Raw genomic sequence first — 16,753 nt, forward strand, 5'->3', positions numbered from 1 at the left:
TTGCCTAAATACCGACGCAGCCTGAGCGTCGGAGTGGCAACAAATTATCCCCCCAATTCTCCCGAGCGCTCGGCAACATGGCAAGCTACCGAGTTCTCCCTTAAACTCGCCCCGACGGGTTGTAGGGGAGGCGATGCTCGAAGGTCAAATATAAGCGCGGAAACGACACAGGGCGCAACGGCTGCCGTGATTTCAGCGCGGGCGATCGATCCGAATTCCTCGGAACAGACTGCGAGTTGGTGACAATCCAGTCGAGGAAGACGACGCACAGGTTTAATCACAGCGCAGTATCCGGTTCGGAATGGGGGGAAATGTGTGGCCGATTCAACAGCCGAGCTCCATGCTCGCTTGTTTCAGTGAGGAGGAAAGAGGAACGGGATGACATGCGGGGCCCCCGGTCAGCGTCGACGTGGGTTAGGGGAGTTGGGCCGCGCAGTAGACCAGGTGAAATGGGCCGAGAAATGGATCCGCGGGCCCAACAGTGTTCTGTCCCTTTTTCTTTTCTTTCTTTCTATTTTCTTATTTCTTTTCTTCCATTTTCTTACTCAAGTTCAAATTTCCAGATTCAAACAAATTTAAATTCTTACTTTAGACTTCAGATTTTACCATTATCACACTAAATTCCAATTTTAATAATATTTCTACAGTTCGCCATAATATTTCTTATTTTATTGTTATTTCCTCACGCTTTTATTCCTAAGTATATAATTCTTTTTCTAAAGCTCAAGTTCCTGTCGAAAATTAGATTTGTTTTAATTATGATTTTTGAGTTTTTTTTATGAGCAAACAAATAAGCTCCAACATGATGCATAGAGTATTTTATTAATTAGTTGTTCACTTTCTGGTTATTAATATGCCTTATTATGTGGATGGCAAATCACATAATGAGACCAACTCTTATATAATTTTTGGGTATTACAGTAATCATAGAGTATGTGACTTGCATTCCTTGCAGAAAACCCCATTACTTGTCTTATCCTTGTTGCTAAGGTGCAGTGTGTCCGATTCAACAATACCCTACAAATAAAGTCAGTATAAGATTTAGTCTGCTACATCGACGGATTAAATTGAATAGTATGTGTTTCTTCAAACAGTAATATAGTACCTTCAAAAAGCTAAGGTAATTGGGAAGAAGGTCATAGAAGTCATTAGAGATGAAAACTCCCCTAACATACAGCTTGAGATTTGACTTGTTACTGTTGTACTCCCTCCGTTTCTTTTTAGTTGTCGTTGGATAGTTCAATTTTGCACTATCCAGCGACAACTAAAACGAAACGGAGTGAGTAGTAACTCTCATAGAGGTCATGTGGAGCCTTCAGGGGAATAAAGAGCAAAGCTTTGAACTCGACAGTCTTCTACATCGACAGAATGAATTGAATAGTATGTGTTGCTTCAAATAGTAAAGTAGCACCTTCAAAAGGCTGAGGTAATCGACATCGTGCCGGGCGGCAGCAGCGGGCGCGACATGGGCCACCCGACTCAACCCGTGTCAACTAAAATATGGAGATCTTAGAGTGCGTTTGGTTGTAGTTACAGAATAGGATGTGATAGGACGATCACTTAGATAAGTTTGTTTGGTTCAGGATCAGAGGTTGGAATAAGACTATCCCAGTATTGTCCCTAATTGTTCCTCAAAATTAGAGTGACAGAAGAGAACGCTAGAAGATGTCCCTGTCCTTCGTGTTCCCAGTTGTCTAAAACCAAACACGTCTTAAATTACACAATATAAGGCCTCGTTTGGGAGGGCTTTAGCTCCTCTACAAACGGCTCTGATGGCTCTTTCAAAGAAGTAGCTCTTCCGCAGAAGTCGGTGATGGACTGCTTTCATCATTCATCACTAGGTGTCTGCCCGTGCATTGCAACGGGAACGTATAATACCACGATAATTTATATACAAATGTGTATTATATTGTTATAAAAAAAGTTTTGTAATGCATTTGTGATCCTTGGCACACATAAATTTTGTTATTTTAATTATTTATTTCACCACTACATTGTAACCATCAAGTTGTGGAGTCTCAATTTATGGTCTCTTGGGCACACATTTTCTAACATGTTAGTCATGTTACAGATGGTCTGGCGCTAAGTCACACAGCATCAAACCATCAGTAGGGTATTCCTATTTATCAGGTTCTGCAAGTTTGAGTTACCCCCTCCCTAATCACACTTATTTATGAAAGGGGTTACATTTAGCCCTCATCAGTTGCCTCCAAGAGCACAAGTGCATGATTAGACACATAAAATTCGTTGGATTCCTTTTATCAGGTTCTGCTTGTTTGCACACTTATATTGAGTTGATTCAACGACGAGAGTAACTGAAGAATACTGACAAAATTAACCGAGAAAAATAATAATTGGTGTATCTCACTCTGACATTATTTTTCTGCTCTGCTAGTACTCTTAAGTATAAAGGGAGCATCCTTCTGGACGCGACTCACATTATTCAAGGTTTCAGCCCCGAAAAAAACGTTCACATCCTTCATGTTTCATACATCTTACAACAGGGGCTGATACTGTATTCAGGTGTAGGCATCCAATATTTCAGAAACTCAAATCATAGCTCATTTGATGGGGTGCGAGGCTACTCTTTACATGTGAGCTGCAAGTATTGCTGGAAGTATGATAGGATTGGTTCAATAAGTCTTTGAACTTGAAACAGTATAAACAGAAAGCTTTGAGCAACTTCATATAATTACTTCCTCTATGTCACCATAACCAAATCACTGCACATAGCTTATTCCACAGTGACAAGATGACTGCACATAGCTTATTCCACAGTGACAAGATGAGGCCTAGTCATTGTGCTGAAAACCAGGAAGAAGCGATGCAACAAACCCTACAACAACCAGCTGGATCTCTTTCAAGACACCTTCCAGCCAATTACGTCGATTGCCTTCTATCTCTGCCTCTTGTGGATTCTCGTTACCAACTGCAGCATCTTGTTCACGGTTCTCTACAGCTTGGTCAGGGTTTGCAGGGTCTGCAAGATTTTTCCCCACAGCAGAAGTGATTATATATTAGAATAGTCGTGCATCAGCACGAGAAATATAAATTATTGGTACTTGCAGTCAAATCAAAAGGAAAAAAACAACCTGAATGTTAAAGCATGAAACACCATTCCATGAAAACAGAAATAAACATTATAGACTTTAGACAGATATAGCATATGTTTCATCCGTTGGTGCCAATCGCGGCCATTTACAATTTTATTTCATGCTGTTAGACAGTCGCCACCTCCAGCCGTCGGCGGCCACCCGCTTGCGCGCCGTCGTCCCTGGGAGGCGGCCACCATCCCAGCCACCGGGCGGGGGCAGTCTACACTAATGACTTAATAGTTAGTAGAGATAATCAGGGAATAAACAAAGTTTGTTGTAATAAATATTACCATATAAGCTGCCATTTTTCTCTGGCAGTATAGCAAGCAAAAGATCAAACTTTTGCCCTCTTAGCTTGTTCCAAGCATCCTGATAGAGCCTACGAATATCAGTTTCAGCTTGTTCAGGACGAGCGGTATATATTGGAAGTCTCAAGTTATCCATGTCCTGAAACCAGAGTGGAATGGTAAACTGGGAGGCATGCAAGAAAATTCTTTGATGATAAGGAAATCAAAAGCAAACGTAAATGTATATTACCACTCCAGTAGTGCGAGACCACTTAACCAGATCAGAGCAAAATTTACCAACACCATCTGCACGCAACTCTTGACAAAAGTTAACGCAAGCCCAGTTGCCCACCCTTGCACCATCTACTACTTGCTGCACATAATAAAATAGAATGTGTAGACAAATAATAAAATTAGTAACATAAATTTACAATCACAAAAATTCCATCATTCCACTTCAGTGAACATGTAGCGAGCCTATGTAGCTACCCTAGCATAGAGAGAACAAAACTCAAGCAACCCGGTCAAGCTTCTCCTATAAATCATGATATTTACCATGGAAAGAATTTACTTATCCATAGACATAATACTATGTTTATCGCACATTGAATTGAATAAGGTTTTCAAAATGATATCTACTATTGCTACAATGTTAATGATTGTTCAGATGTTCATGGCATACCTTTTTTATCATGTTCCACTAACCATCCTTTGGACAACAGAAACTGTCAGATCTAGTGCCACGGTACTTCAGCTACATAAACAAAAAATAGAACATGGTTATTATTATTATTATTATTAAAAAATGCATCAGATTTGCAAAAACAAAACAAAACGGCATGACATATGGAAGAAGGATTACAGTGGGAGCTGGCAGAACTCTAGCCTAAACTGAAGTAGGACGATAATCAACCTCCATGCCAAATTCACTTGCACGCTCAGTTTTATTGTAGTCATTTTGCTCAACAATCTAAGCAAAAGGAATTTAGAGAGCTTTAAGTTTGTTTTCCAACAGTTTAATCAGATAAAACACAAAAAAATACAGAAATAGCAAGAACCTGACAAATGTTGTCCTCGCGGAGAGATGGGCGCTGGCAGGTGGAGTCCATTAGTTTAGAGACCTGTTGGCCTTCCAACTTCTTCCGGTATTGCTGTTCAGCTACTATCTTGCAAACCTGAAATCCAAATGGAAATTAAGAAACAAGAGCAGACTATAGAAGGTAAAAGAGTCCTGAAGCATAGGCTAAGGTTAGTCCAAGTTCATAGTTAGCAAACCTCCATAGGGAGGTAATTCGGCCTCTGATCACTGCCAACTTGGAGGCATGGGAGAAAATCATAGTGCATTTCCAGATGGTATGCCTCTCTGAAGTAATCTGCTACGGACTTCTGAACTCCAGCAGATGATTCAAAGCTGTTGATTTGAAGAAAAAAATATTAAAATAAACAATAACTGCAAGAAGTTGATCCCGACATTTCTGAACTGGGCAGGCTAGGATGTTCTATTGATATATTCAACATAGGAAAAAGCGTGAGGTCCTACAACTGTGAAGATGGAGGACTGTTTGTGAAGCTGGCAATCCGGTACTTCCGGCGTGTGTCTCCTCGGTGTGTGACTTCAATCCTCACACCCTTGAGGGCTTTCTTGAGCTGCAAACTCAAGCCTCATCCATCACAAGTGTGATCATGCACAATGCTCTTTGTGTGGGATCACGGCGGGCGGTAGGGGATTGCGGAGGGCGGTTGGGGATTGCGGCGGGCGGGCGTGGGGGAGGCGGGGGCCCCTATCCTTATCTAGGCAGAGGTTGCGGAGGGCGGCTGCCGCGGCGGCGGGGATCACGGCGGGCTGTAGGGGATTGCGGAGGGCGGTTGGGGATTGCGGAGGGTGGGCGTGGGGGAGGCGGGGGCAGTCTACAATGCTCTTTGTGTGGGAAAAATGCCTACCTTGACAAGATCCATGGAAGTAATACTTCTAAAGGTCCTGTTATCTTTGTTCAGAATCTCCATCACAAAGTCAATCAGTGGCAGGGGTCGAATGAAAGCTGATGAAGAAATGTCTGCAATGGAAAATATGCAGCCGTCAACAACTTAAAACATATAAAAAATTGAAACACAAAAGTACAGACGTTTCAATTGATCTCACTATATGCCAACCAGCCATATGAAATCAAATTGCACAGGGCTGGTCATTTCTAACATATAAGCATCACAAACGTGTTTTTTCTCAAGATATCACAGAAAACTTGGACAGTGCATACCTCACAAGGTCGATAGCAACTGAAACCAACCAGTCTCCAACCAAGCCTCACTATTTTGAAGAACTTCCCCAGGAACTGAATTATCAGTATCTGCCAAAGACGAGAGCAACTTTATAACCATGGACAGAGGTGATACCAATGGAGAGAATCTATATCGTCTGTTACCTGAAATACTGTCGTTATACCGATTATTCCCATGAACAGGTGATTCTTCGTGACCCCTTTGAAGACATTCTTTTCCTCGGGTTTTCGTGCATTGAACTCATTGAAGATCTGGCATAAAAAACACACCCAAGTTAACTCAAACCTTCGTTCCAGATCTACATGGAGTTAACACGGGCCATAAATCATCAAAATAATCTATATTTTCATAGCAAATTCACTCTGGTATGGTTCAACTTCGTACAAGCAAGACAACAGGTTAATATATGGTCAGTCAAGGGCCTAGATTCTAGGAGGTTAAAGCTGGCCACATTAAATTACTGGAACAAACCAAAATGCAAAGAAAAATAGTGAGTCACTGAAAATTGACCAAAAACAGACCAAGTGAAGCGCATATAACCAGCTTCCACATGACTTATGCCATACCTGAAATTCGACTATGGTAAAGCAATGAATAGCTTATAACGAGTCCTTACGTGAAGAAAAATATCCATGTAGTATCAATGCTACGGTACACATTAGTCCCTTTTGGGGGAAAACTACTATCAATTTATAGTCAACTTAATATTGATTCTTTTCTTTTGGGAACAATCCAATGTCAGTATGTATTTGTCTAAAAGGTGAAGCAAGATTCGTCCACTAATGTTCTGTTATGATTCTTAAATTATTGAAGAACAAATACTCCACTGGCAAAATACAAATGTGTTGAAGATGAAAGTATTTGTTACCTTCTCAGCATCAGATCGGCTTTCATTCTGCAGACGCAGAATCCTTACTCCATCAAAATCGAAAATCAGAAGAATTGCTACTTGGTAAAGGGCCTGTGTAAAATTCCAAACATATCAGAACAACAAAGAGTTTTTAACAGAATCCAATTGTATAATGAAGGAATACTAACCTGAACAAACAAGTTTCTCCACATGATATTTGTAACAAGAGGTTCCCTGCAGTAGAAAAGTATGGGTAAAAATGTTTCCAAATTCAAAAAGCATAGTATATAGGTATTGGACACAATGTTGTCAACAAGAAATTTTGGATCATTTGACATGCCTTCGACCAACAGGATTTCTCTTCATAAGGTTGTCTGTTGGAGGCTCGGTTGCTAATGCAAGAGCTCCAAGTGTGTCCATTATGAGGTTCACCCACAGAAGCTGAAAAGTGAAAGAAGTATATGATACTGATGAGAAACAGCCTGGAAATACATGTGTCTCAGGTAAAATGTTGTGTCCAGCTATTAAATGCACTCGGCTACTCCACTGTACTACTGGAGTAGTACGCTGGTAGGACAGGAGCAGGAGCGGGACCTCACACCGCACCTGGAGCTGGAGGCTGGAGGAGGAAGAAGGGGCACGCTCACTCATCACAAGTCACAGCCACACCACACATGAGCTGTGGCATTAATGGATCATCATCATCAGAGGAGGGGAAGTAAGCGGTCCGGGTCCCAGCCCTCCTCTGAAACGAACCAAACAGCCTAGACCAGGTAGGAGGAAGATGGAGATTCATGGAAAAGGGAGAAAAGGTAGCAAAGGATCGGCTCATCTCCTCTCCTCTCCTCTGACCCTGTCCAACTGTCCCGGTCCCTGTTCATGCTAGCTCTGGCTGCGTCTGCTAGTATAGGAGAGCAAAATACAATCCAATCCAATTCTATGCAGTAAGCGCTACCTACAAGCTCACCTTCACGTACATGGGCCCAGCTCCGGACGCGGCCTCCTCCGTCGGCGCCTTGCTCCTGGAGGCGCTCGCAGCGGCGAGGGGACCTCTCCAACCACCTGCGCTCTGCACGGATCGAGAGCGCACTGCATCGGTCACCCGCCCCGGCGGGGTCCAGCGGCCTGCGAAGATATCGAGGTCCGGCGGGAATAGGGACTCGACGGCGAGGTCGGGAGGAGGAGCGCGACGCGGGGGCCTGCTGCTGCGCCGCCATCTTTGCCTCCGGCGTCACCGTTGTCGTCATGGAACCCGCGGGCTCGGTCACCTCGAGGTCGTAAGCCGCAAGGCCAGAGGCGAACCTCCGTGTGGCGGTGGCCGGTGTAGATGGCGCGATGGCTACACAAGTGCGGATGATCGAGGGAGGAGGGCGCCCCCTATCCTTATCTAGGCAGAGGTTGCGGAGGGCGGCTGCCGCGGCGGCGGGGATCACGGCGGGCGGTAGGGGATTGCGGAGGGCGGTTGGGGATTGCGGCGGGCGGGCGTGGGGGAGGCGGGGGGGCCCTATCCTTATCTAGGCAGAGGTTGCGGAGGGCGGCTGCCGCGGCGGCGGGGATCACGGCGGGCGGTAGGGGATTGCGGAGGGCGGTTGGGGATTGCGGAGGGCGGGCGTGGGGGAGGCGGGGGCAGTCTACATTAGGCTCTTAATAGTTGTAGAGATTAAAAAATCTGAAACCGAATAGAACACTGCTTGCTGTTACGGAAACTAAACAAAACGATCAACTGATGCACTGCATTCACCATTCAAACAATCAAACTAAAACTGAACAGATCAGTCAACTAAGGGCCTGTTTGGTTCAGCTTTTTCTGACCAGCTTTTTCGAGAATATAGCTGTAGGACGAATCTGGTTGTGTAGAGAATCTGAGTATCATTACGATTACGTGCGGAGAAAGATAAAGTTGTCCATGGGGCTCAGGATCTATAAAGTGACGGATTACTACTATTGCGACGACTCAACCGATTATATGTTTATGTTGATTTTGAATGGTTTTACCCAAACAAATTTTGTAGAAGTTATCTGAAAAGTTGAGTGTTTGGTAGTCCGTAGCAGCTTTTGGTGACCAGAAGCTGCGAAAAGCCGAAACAAACATGCACTAATGCACTACATTCGATGGCGATGGGGAGAAGACGCAGGAGAGATGGCTGCTCGCTGCGCTCATACGCGGAGCCGTGCGGAGCCAAAATCTTAGGCTCCGGTGGGCTTCTGGTCTTGATCAGGAGCCGTTTTGGAGCATGGCGTTTGGGAGAGGCAGAGCTAGAGTCGCAGGAGCCCTCCCAAACGGCCACAAAATTATTGACTACCCACCAGTCATGCATTTATTTATGAACGGAAATAATGTGCGGTGCTACTTGAAAATTTTAGTTGTAAATGATATAAATTGTGTTTTGCATGAGCCACCGGTTTACTGTAGGGGCACATCCGCACATGGCTCTCTATGCTGCTGCACACTGTGCGACTATCGACATTGACAACACCAACGTTCACCAAACTGGTTCCTTTTCAAAAACCGATCGGGATATCGATCCGATTAATCATGATAAATTGGTAGAAATTGGCTAAATTCAAACCATTTTTTGAAATGAAACGTCGGTAAGATCGATTAATTGGTCACAAGTGATAAAACGACTGCATAGGTGCAAAAACCGAACCATTTGTTTTTTTGCAAATAAAGTACATTAAGGTCATAAAATTTGAATAAAATATGATCCAAATTTTAGCACAAGTTAAAAATATTTAAAGTTAGAAAGGAGTAAATCTCTAAAACCTAGCTATTAGAGGTCGTCGGTTTATCTCTACCTGGAACTGATTAATCACTTGAGACTGATTAATCGGCTAGCAAAAGCGGCTAATCAGAATACAATTTTTTTAAAACTTGTTTGATTTTTAGTCTAAAATCCGTTGCGTGTTTTTAAATTTAATTTGAGTGGAAAGTATTAAAATAATCTATAATATTTATAGGAAAATTGGTATACTTTTTTTTCCAAAATTTATAAAAATATCACAAATTCAAATAGCTAAACTGGTGGTATGGTCTTACCGGTCGAGACCGATTACCAATTACTCGGCCAATTATCTAGATAATCTACCGGCTTCGTGATCCTTTGACGGCATCCGCTCTCACAACGCGACACAGAGACCTCGGTTCGAGCTTCTCTCCCCGCGCCGCGCCGCGCCCGCGCCCTCCTCGCTCTTCCTCCCTCGTCCCTCCGACCTCTCACTCCCGCGTCGAACCCGCCGCGCTCTTCTCCCTACCCATCTTGACCGGTTCTGGCCGTCTTATCCCTCTCTCCCGTTTCCACGCCCAGGCCAAAGCCAAAAAAAGAAAAAAAAACCTGCAGCGCGCGCGACGCGAGCCGCGCGAGGAAGCACTCGCAGGCAACGCACCCGCGCGCACCGGTTTGCCGATCGGCGGGGCGCCACCGATTGCCATGGATCCGGACGACGAGGCACTGAAGGTGGCGCGCGCCCCGCCGCAGCAGCGCCGCGGGATCTCCTACAGCCAGCCGCTGTCGCGGGACGCCGCGTCCGCGCGCCGCGCCGCGCCGCGCAATCACAGCCTCGACGACGAGCACATTCTGCCGACCTCCCACTCCATCAACTACCCGCTGCACCACGATCCCTCGGGCATGGTGCCCATGGGCTACCACCCCCCGCTCCCGCCCCACCAGCGCCACCCCAGCGCGTCCTATTCATCCAACACCCGACGCTCCGCTGGCGGCGTCAGCGAGGACTCCATGACGCTCGAGCGCTCCATGTCAGAGTACGGAGGCGGCAACGGCAGCCTCCCGGAGTTCGTCGGCGCGGGGGGCGGCAAGGGCATCTTCCGTGTGCCGCTCCGCGCCGCCATGCACCCGGGCCGTCCGCCCCCGCTCGAGGTGCGGCCCCACCCGCTCCGCGAGACGCAGGCGGGCTCCTTCCTCCGCTCGCTCGCTGCCGAGCCGCATCGCCGCCAGCTCTGGGCCGGGACCGAGTCCGGGATCAGGGTGTGGTCGCTCGACGAGGTGTTCGCGGAGTGGGGCGCGGGCGCGCGCCGCGGCGACGAGGAGAGCGCGCCCTTCCGAGAAGGCATGCCCGCGCCGCCCGCGCTCTGTGTCGTCGTAGACAGGGCCAACCGCCTGCTGTGGACGGGGCATAAGGACGGGAGGATCCGCTCGTGGCGCATGGACCTCGACGCGGCCGCTACTGCGCCTGCGCCCCCGGCTGCTGGTGCAGGCGACGGCGGGGGGAGTAGTCACGGCGGGGGAAGCAATAATGCGCCAGTGTTCAGGGAAGCCCTGACGTGGCAGGCCTATGGCAGGACGCCCGTGCTCTCCATGGTCATCACTTCGTATGGTGAGCATGCCATTTACGACCGTCATTGCAATGCCAATGCATTTCTGTTGCCACAAACTCACAATTGCGTTGCATCTTCACATTGACACCACTGCATGTGATTGTGTGAACTATGCAAATTAAAAGTTTCTGACCATACATAGTATGGGTCGTTGAATCCAATAACAGGTGAGATATGGTCGGGTTCCGAGTGTGGAACCATAAAGGCATGGCCTTACGATGCCATTGCCAAGTCGCTGTCATTGTCACCAGAAGAGAGACATATGGCTGCTTTGTTGGTTGAAAGAGCGTACATCGACCTGAGGAACCATTGCACAGTTGGTAACGTTTGCTCGTTGCCCGCTTCTGATGTTAAGTACATGCTAGCGGACCATTCACGGGCGAAAGTTTGGACTGTGACTAGCATGACATTTGCTCTCTGGTATGCCTTCACATACACAGATGAAATTTGTTTTTCTTCTTCTTATTTTCCATGAAAGATCCCGAACAGATGAACTGTGTTAGTTATGTTACTGCTCTCCCAATCACATGATATGTTGTTTTACATTCTACTGAACTACTTGCTACAGGGATGCTCGTACAAGGGAGTTGCTGAAAGTATTTGGGATGGATGGCCAGTTTGAGTCAGCAAAGCTAGAGACACCTGTCATGCCAGAGCAACCTATGGAGGAAGAGGTCAACCCTAATCCTAAAGCAAAACCTTCGAAGAAGGACAAGTCACAAGGTTCTTTGAACTTCTTCCAAAAATCTAGGAATGCTTTAATAGGAGCAGCCGATGCGGTGCGCAGGGTGGCAACAAAGGGGACATTTGTCGAAGATAACCGCAGAACAGGAGCGGTGGCTCAAGTAACGGATGGAACAATCTGGTCAGGATGCACGAATGGCGCCATTATTCAGTGGGATGGAAATGGGAATAGAGTGCAAGAATTCCAGCATCATACTTCTTCTGTGCAGTGCATAAAGGCACTCGGAGAAAGGGTGTGGGTGGGATATGCCAGTGGCATGATTCAAGTCATGGATGCTGAAGGTAACATTATTGCAGGATGGACTGGACATAGCTGTCCAGTTATAAGGATGGCAATTGGTTGTTCTTACATTTACACACTAGCACATCATGGTGGTATTCGGGGGTGGCCACTAACTTCTCCTGGACCCCTTGACGATATTATACGAACTGAATTGTCTAACAAAGAGCTGTCATACACTAGAATGGAGAAGATAAACATAATGGTAGGGAGTTGGAATGTAGCACAAGGGAAAGCATCTGCTGAGTCATTAAGATCATGGTTGGGTAGTGTAGCATCTGATGTTGGGTTGGTTGTTGTTGGATTACAAGAGGTTGAGATGGGCGCAGGGTTTCTTGCCATTTCTGCTGCAAAAGAAACAGTAAGATACTTGACTTACCGTCTGGTGTTTTTCTGGGTTCAATTCAGTTAGTCATGTGTTGCTAGCTTGCTGCTTAATGAAGATATAACTATTCACTATGTTGTTCCATCTTAATTTTTTTCTAGTAACCATATATTTGTTACAGATCAATACTGAAACATACTTTTTACCTCAGCATTTCCTGTAATTTAACTGCACTTCAGATAGACAATTACTTCCTGTAGCGTTTTCAAATTTAATAATTGCAGAGGTAGACGTGACTACCATTTATTTCTGTTTGTGATGAAATAGCTGTCGGGCTATTGATTAGACGCATAAGAATTTCTTTTACAGAAATGAACAGATTTGATCCTCTTTGACCTTTGGGTTCTAATTTACCAATCAGTAGTTTTACATTGGCTTATCATTGCAGTGCTACCTGAATTATCTGAATCATTATTTGATTGAACATTTCTTTTTTCATGGTTTCAGGTAGGGCTTGAGGGCAGTGCGAATGGGCAATGGTGGATAGACAATATTGGCAAAGCGCTTGACGAGGGAACATCATTCCACCGAGTTGGTTCTAGGCAGTTGGCTGCCCTGCTTATTGCTGCATGGTATTAGTTTATTGTGAATTAGTTTCTTAGAATTAAACTAAAAATCTGTTATCACATAGTGATAACTTCCTCAATTTACTGTTTGCTTGGTTACCTTTCTTGACATGGAAAATATTAACTTTTCAAGGGCAAGAAAGAGCCTTAAACCATATGTTGGAGATGTTGAAGCTGCTGCAGTGCCGTGTGGTCTTGGACGTGCTATTGGCAATAAGGTACATGATAAAATAGCTGTACATGCTTTCATCACCCCTCCCCTCCTAAAAAAATGATTTTTCAACAACAACAATATAGACTTTTAGTCCCAAACGAGTTGTTGTGGGCTAGAGTTGAAACCCAACAAGAAGTCAAAAAAAGAGAAAGAGAGAGAAAGGGGAGGGAAAAAAGCTTTTCAGAGAACTAAAAGGGAAATGCCTAATCACGGTTCGGGCACGTGGATAGCTTTTTTCAAGCACTTCAATCCAAACACAACTCCTTTGAAATATTCCATTCCAAAAAATAATTTTTCATTTTTTATATTTTATTTCATGTTCAAGTCATGCTCCCCCGTTCTTTTGTTTGTGTGGTGACAAATAGTTCTCTTTCAGGGTGGTGTAGGATTGAGAATAAGGGTATATGATCGTAAAATGTGTTTTGTGAGTAATCACTTTGCTGCACATCTAGAAGCTGTGAGCAGACGCAATGCTGATTTTGACCACATTTATCGGACAATGGCTTTCAACAAACCTCATGGATCTACAGGTTCATATTTCATATTTTGTGAAGCGCCTATTTTTATTGGCAGCAAACTATAGGTGATACAAATACTGTTTTGATTCTGAAAAATGTTTACATAGCCCTTATTTTTCTGTGATGCAGCTTCTGCTACATCTGTCCAATTGCACAGAACAGTAAATGTATGTGTGATCTAACCTTGAAATAATCAATATAAACTATCAAATTGTTACTGATATCCAAATGTTGTGGTGATGCCAGGTCAATGGAAATCAGGTTGAAGAAGTAAGACCTGACCTAGCAGAAGCTGATATGATTGTATTTCTTGGTGATTTCAACTACCGCCTCTATGGTATCACATATGATGAAGCGAGGGACATGGTTTCACAAAGAAGCTTTGATTGGCTAAGAGAGAAGGATCAGCTTCGAGCAGAAATGAAAGCTGGAAAGGTATTCCAAGGAATGCGTGAAGCTGTAATCAATTTTCCTCCAACATACAAATTTCAAAAGCACCAACCAGGTCTCGGAGGTATGTATAAGTTGCTGTTTTAAACCTTTTGATCCCTTCTCTGTTCAACTAGTTATGTAGTTTTTCCCTGACTAACTAGTAAGTTTTGTTTCTTGCTTTGCGTCACAGTGCTGAAAACTGTTTGTCAACTGCCATGTAGGTTATGATTCGGGTGAGAAGAAACGGATACCTGCTTGGTGCGATAGGGTACTATATCGTGATAGCCGTTCTGTATCAGTAGCTGAATGCTCATTAGAGTGCCCTGTAGTTGCTTCAATCACATCGTGAGATACTATTGAACTTCCTTTTCCCCCTCTCAGACGATCGGTAATCCCTTTGGTCCATACTGATTGATTCTTCGTTTAATAGGTACGTGGCATGCATGGATGTCACAGAGAGCGATCATAAACCTGTGAGGTGTACATTCAGCGTTGATATTGCAAGAGTTGATGAATTAATAAGAAGGCAAGAGTATGGAGAAATAATTGAGTCGAATGAGAAAGTACGGTCTTTGTTACAAGATGGTTGTTTTGTTCCGGACACTACAGTTAGCATAAGCGAGATCACACTGGAGAAGCAAGAGGATATTGTATTCCAAATTGCGAATAAATGTGAAACAAGCAGAGCAGCTTTCGAAATCCTGTGTGACGGGCAGTCAACCAAGGAAGACGGTACTAAATCAGAGCTTCTTCCAAGGGCATCGTTTGGCTTCCCACTTTGGCTCGAGGTAAGAACTATTGCAAACTCTTGTTTTATGTTCTAGTCTAGATTATGCAAGGCAACACCTACAGCCTGTGATACATTCATAATTAATTCATTGCCGCCAAGCGAAGATATTGATACGATACGCAAGTCAATTATCCTCCATATGTACCGATACGCAGGCCTGTCATTTCTGCATTCAAAATTTTGTGTTCTTATTTCTAAATTTTCTGTCTCACACAGGTCCAACCAGCCGTCGGTCTGATAAAACCAGGTGAAACGGTAGAAATTACTCTGCATCATGAAGATTTTTACACACAGGAGGAATTTGTCGACGGAATACCACAGAACTGGTGGTGCGAAGACACCAGGGACAAGGAAGCCGTTCTCAGAATAAACATAACGGGCAACAGCTCAACCAAAACCAAGACGCACACCATCAACGTCCAACATCGCTGCCCACCACCATCGGCGCCACCGCCGGCGATGAACCAACAACCGGTGGCTGCCGCGCCACCAAGCAATGTCCTTGCCAGCGAGGGACACTCATCAAAGCGTTCCTCGAAGAAGAGCCAGTCCAAGCACCGGGAACAGCAGCAGGATTACCCGCAGTTTGGGACCTCAGAGGTACACGACCTGTGCCGCATGCGGTGCCCTTGAGACCTGTACAGACTACTCTTACATTACTACAAAGAAGTATGGATACTGAAGTTCTGTCTAGGTTCTGTACATATGCTTCACTCGATCAGCTGCCACTCTAACGTAGCCCAAGCAAAGAGTCTAGAGTCCTGGGATAACAGTGTTAACAACTTGTTGTTTTATTTTTGTTCCTTATTAAGGAGTGTTCGCTAGATAGTTGAAGCCAGGGATATTTGAACAATACTTGGTGTAATATGTTCCATAGAATTACCCTAGGTTTGTTCTCTCTTCACGCAGCAGTTCTAATGATCTTGTACTTCACACTATTGCCATTGTTAATATTTATCTCATGAGACTATTTGTTCGACTAGTAAAGGGTAATATTTATCTCATTTCTCGGAATGCCTCTGCTTAATATAATAATATTAGTGCGTTGCTAGTTTGCTACATGTCAACTCTCTTATGCAAGACATGCTTGAATTTCAGTGATTTCGAGAAAAATAAATGGTCGAGAAAAAGAGGTGCAATGAGGCTGAGTCCAGTGCACAGCCTCTCTCTCGCCTCTGCCACGTCAGCTCTCGCCTCCACTCTCGCCTCTGCTGCTCCAGTGCACAGGCTGTAGCAGGCTATAGCCTCAGCCCATAGCCACATCAGCTTTTCTATTTCAGGATTAAATAATTCACACAGATTTGTTTCAACGCTTACAAATCACACAACATAATATTTTTTATTGAATTTAAAATTACAAAGTGTATAATAATTAAAAGAAAAGTACATGACAATTAAAAAATTACATAACAATTAATAGAAAATTACATAAATCTAATTATGACCTCCAACAGGTAGGGATATTTATAGATGGATTGGAAATGAAATTTGTGATTTTTTGCAATTTTTTTTGAATTTTTTGGACTCCAAACGGTAAAAAACGGCTAGTCCACGTGGCACACGTGGACCAATCACGTCGCGCCACCGCACTCTCGCCCGCCTCACTCTTGCCCCGTCAGTGCGTCGCCCCCCTCTCGCCTCCCTCTCGCCTCCCTCTCGCCCAGACGCGCGCGCCAACGCGGGCGAGAGCGGGGCGATATCGCCCGCTCTCGCCGGGCGTGAGTGCCGTCGCCCTCTCTCTCCCTCTCGCCTGCCTATCGCCTCGCGCGGGGCGGTAGAGGGCCCTTCTCGCCTCCCTTATAGCCCCCATTGGCACCAGCCTGAGGCAATGACACAAACATCTGCATCATTCCTTTTTTTTACACAAATTGATGTCCCTTCACCGTGCCACTGGCTTCAAATTTCAAGCAAACACAGCTGCTGCTGCTTGTTAAAAAAACAAAACTGATGAAAAGTAGTTTCTACTTATTATCCGCTTT

General features: G+C 44.9%; 2 protein-coding genes across 2 annotated transcripts; one reads left to right on the forward strand and one right to left on the reverse strand.

The window, feature by feature from the left end:
• Positions 1–6,443: 6,443 nt before the first annotated feature.
• Positions 6,444–6,976, reverse strand: LOC103632990 (calcium-transporting ATPase 5, plasma membrane-type). Its single transcript, XM_020541175.2, has 3 exons — positions 6,850–6,976; positions 6,698–6,743; positions 6,444–6,620 (listed from the first exon to the last, which is right to left on the reverse strand). Exons 1-3 carry the CDS (start codon positions 6,927–6,929, stop codon positions 6,459–6,461), a joined length of 288 nt encoding a protein of 95 aa, XP_020396764.1. The 5' UTR covers positions 6,930–6,976; the 3' UTR covers positions 6,444–6,458.
• A 2,646-nt stretch (positions 6,977–9,622) lies between these two features.
• On the forward strand, positions 9,623–15,778 carry LOC103632989 (type I inositol polyphosphate 5-phosphatase 13). The gene is made up of 11 exons (XM_008654691.3): positions 9,623–10,844; positions 11,013–11,265; positions 11,414–12,230; positions 12,702–12,826; positions 12,954–13,038; positions 13,411–13,564; positions 13,682–13,719; positions 13,799–14,066; positions 14,206–14,329; positions 14,415–14,772; positions 14,991–15,778. The coding sequence occupies exons 1-11, from the start codon at positions 9,941–9,943 to the stop codon at positions 15,405–15,407; spliced, it is 3,543 nt and encodes a 1,180-aa protein (XP_008652913.1). The 5' UTR covers positions 9,623–9,940; the 3' UTR covers positions 15,408–15,778.
• Positions 15,779–16,753: the final 975 nt, after the last annotated feature.

Source organism: Zea mays, chromosome 7, assembly GCF_902167145.1.
Source record: "Zea mays cultivar B73 chromosome 7, Zm-B73-REFERENCE-NAM-5.0, whole genome shotgun sequence".
Taxonomy (NCBI): domain Eukaryota; kingdom Viridiplantae; phylum Streptophyta; class Magnoliopsida; order Poales; family Poaceae; genus Zea; species Zea mays.

Coding starts and splice junctions, on each gene's coding strand:
- LOC103632990 (XM_020541175.2), bottom strand. CDS start 6,929: ATGGACACACTTGGAGCTCTTGCATTAGCAACCGAGCCTCCAACAGAC. Junction 6,744..6,849: donor AGAAATCCTGTTGGTCGAAG/GCATGTCAAATG, acceptor TTTCTACTGCAG/GGAACCTCTTGTTACAAATA. Junction 6,621..6,697: donor GGAGAAACTTGTTTGTTCAG/GTTAGTATTCCT, acceptor AATTTTACACAG/GCCCTTTACCAAGTAGCAAT.
- LOC103632989 (XM_008654691.3), top strand. CDS start 9,941: ATGGATCCGGACGACGAGGCACTGAAGGTGGCGCGCGCCCCGCCGCAG. Junction 10,845..11,012: donor CATGGTCATCACTTCGTATG/GTGAGCATGCCA, acceptor ATCCAATAACAG/GTGAGATATGGTCGGGTTCC. Junction 12,827..12,953: donor GCCCTGCTTATTGCTGCATG/GTATTAGTTTAT, acceptor TAACTTTTCAAG/GGCAAGAAAGAGCCTTAAAC.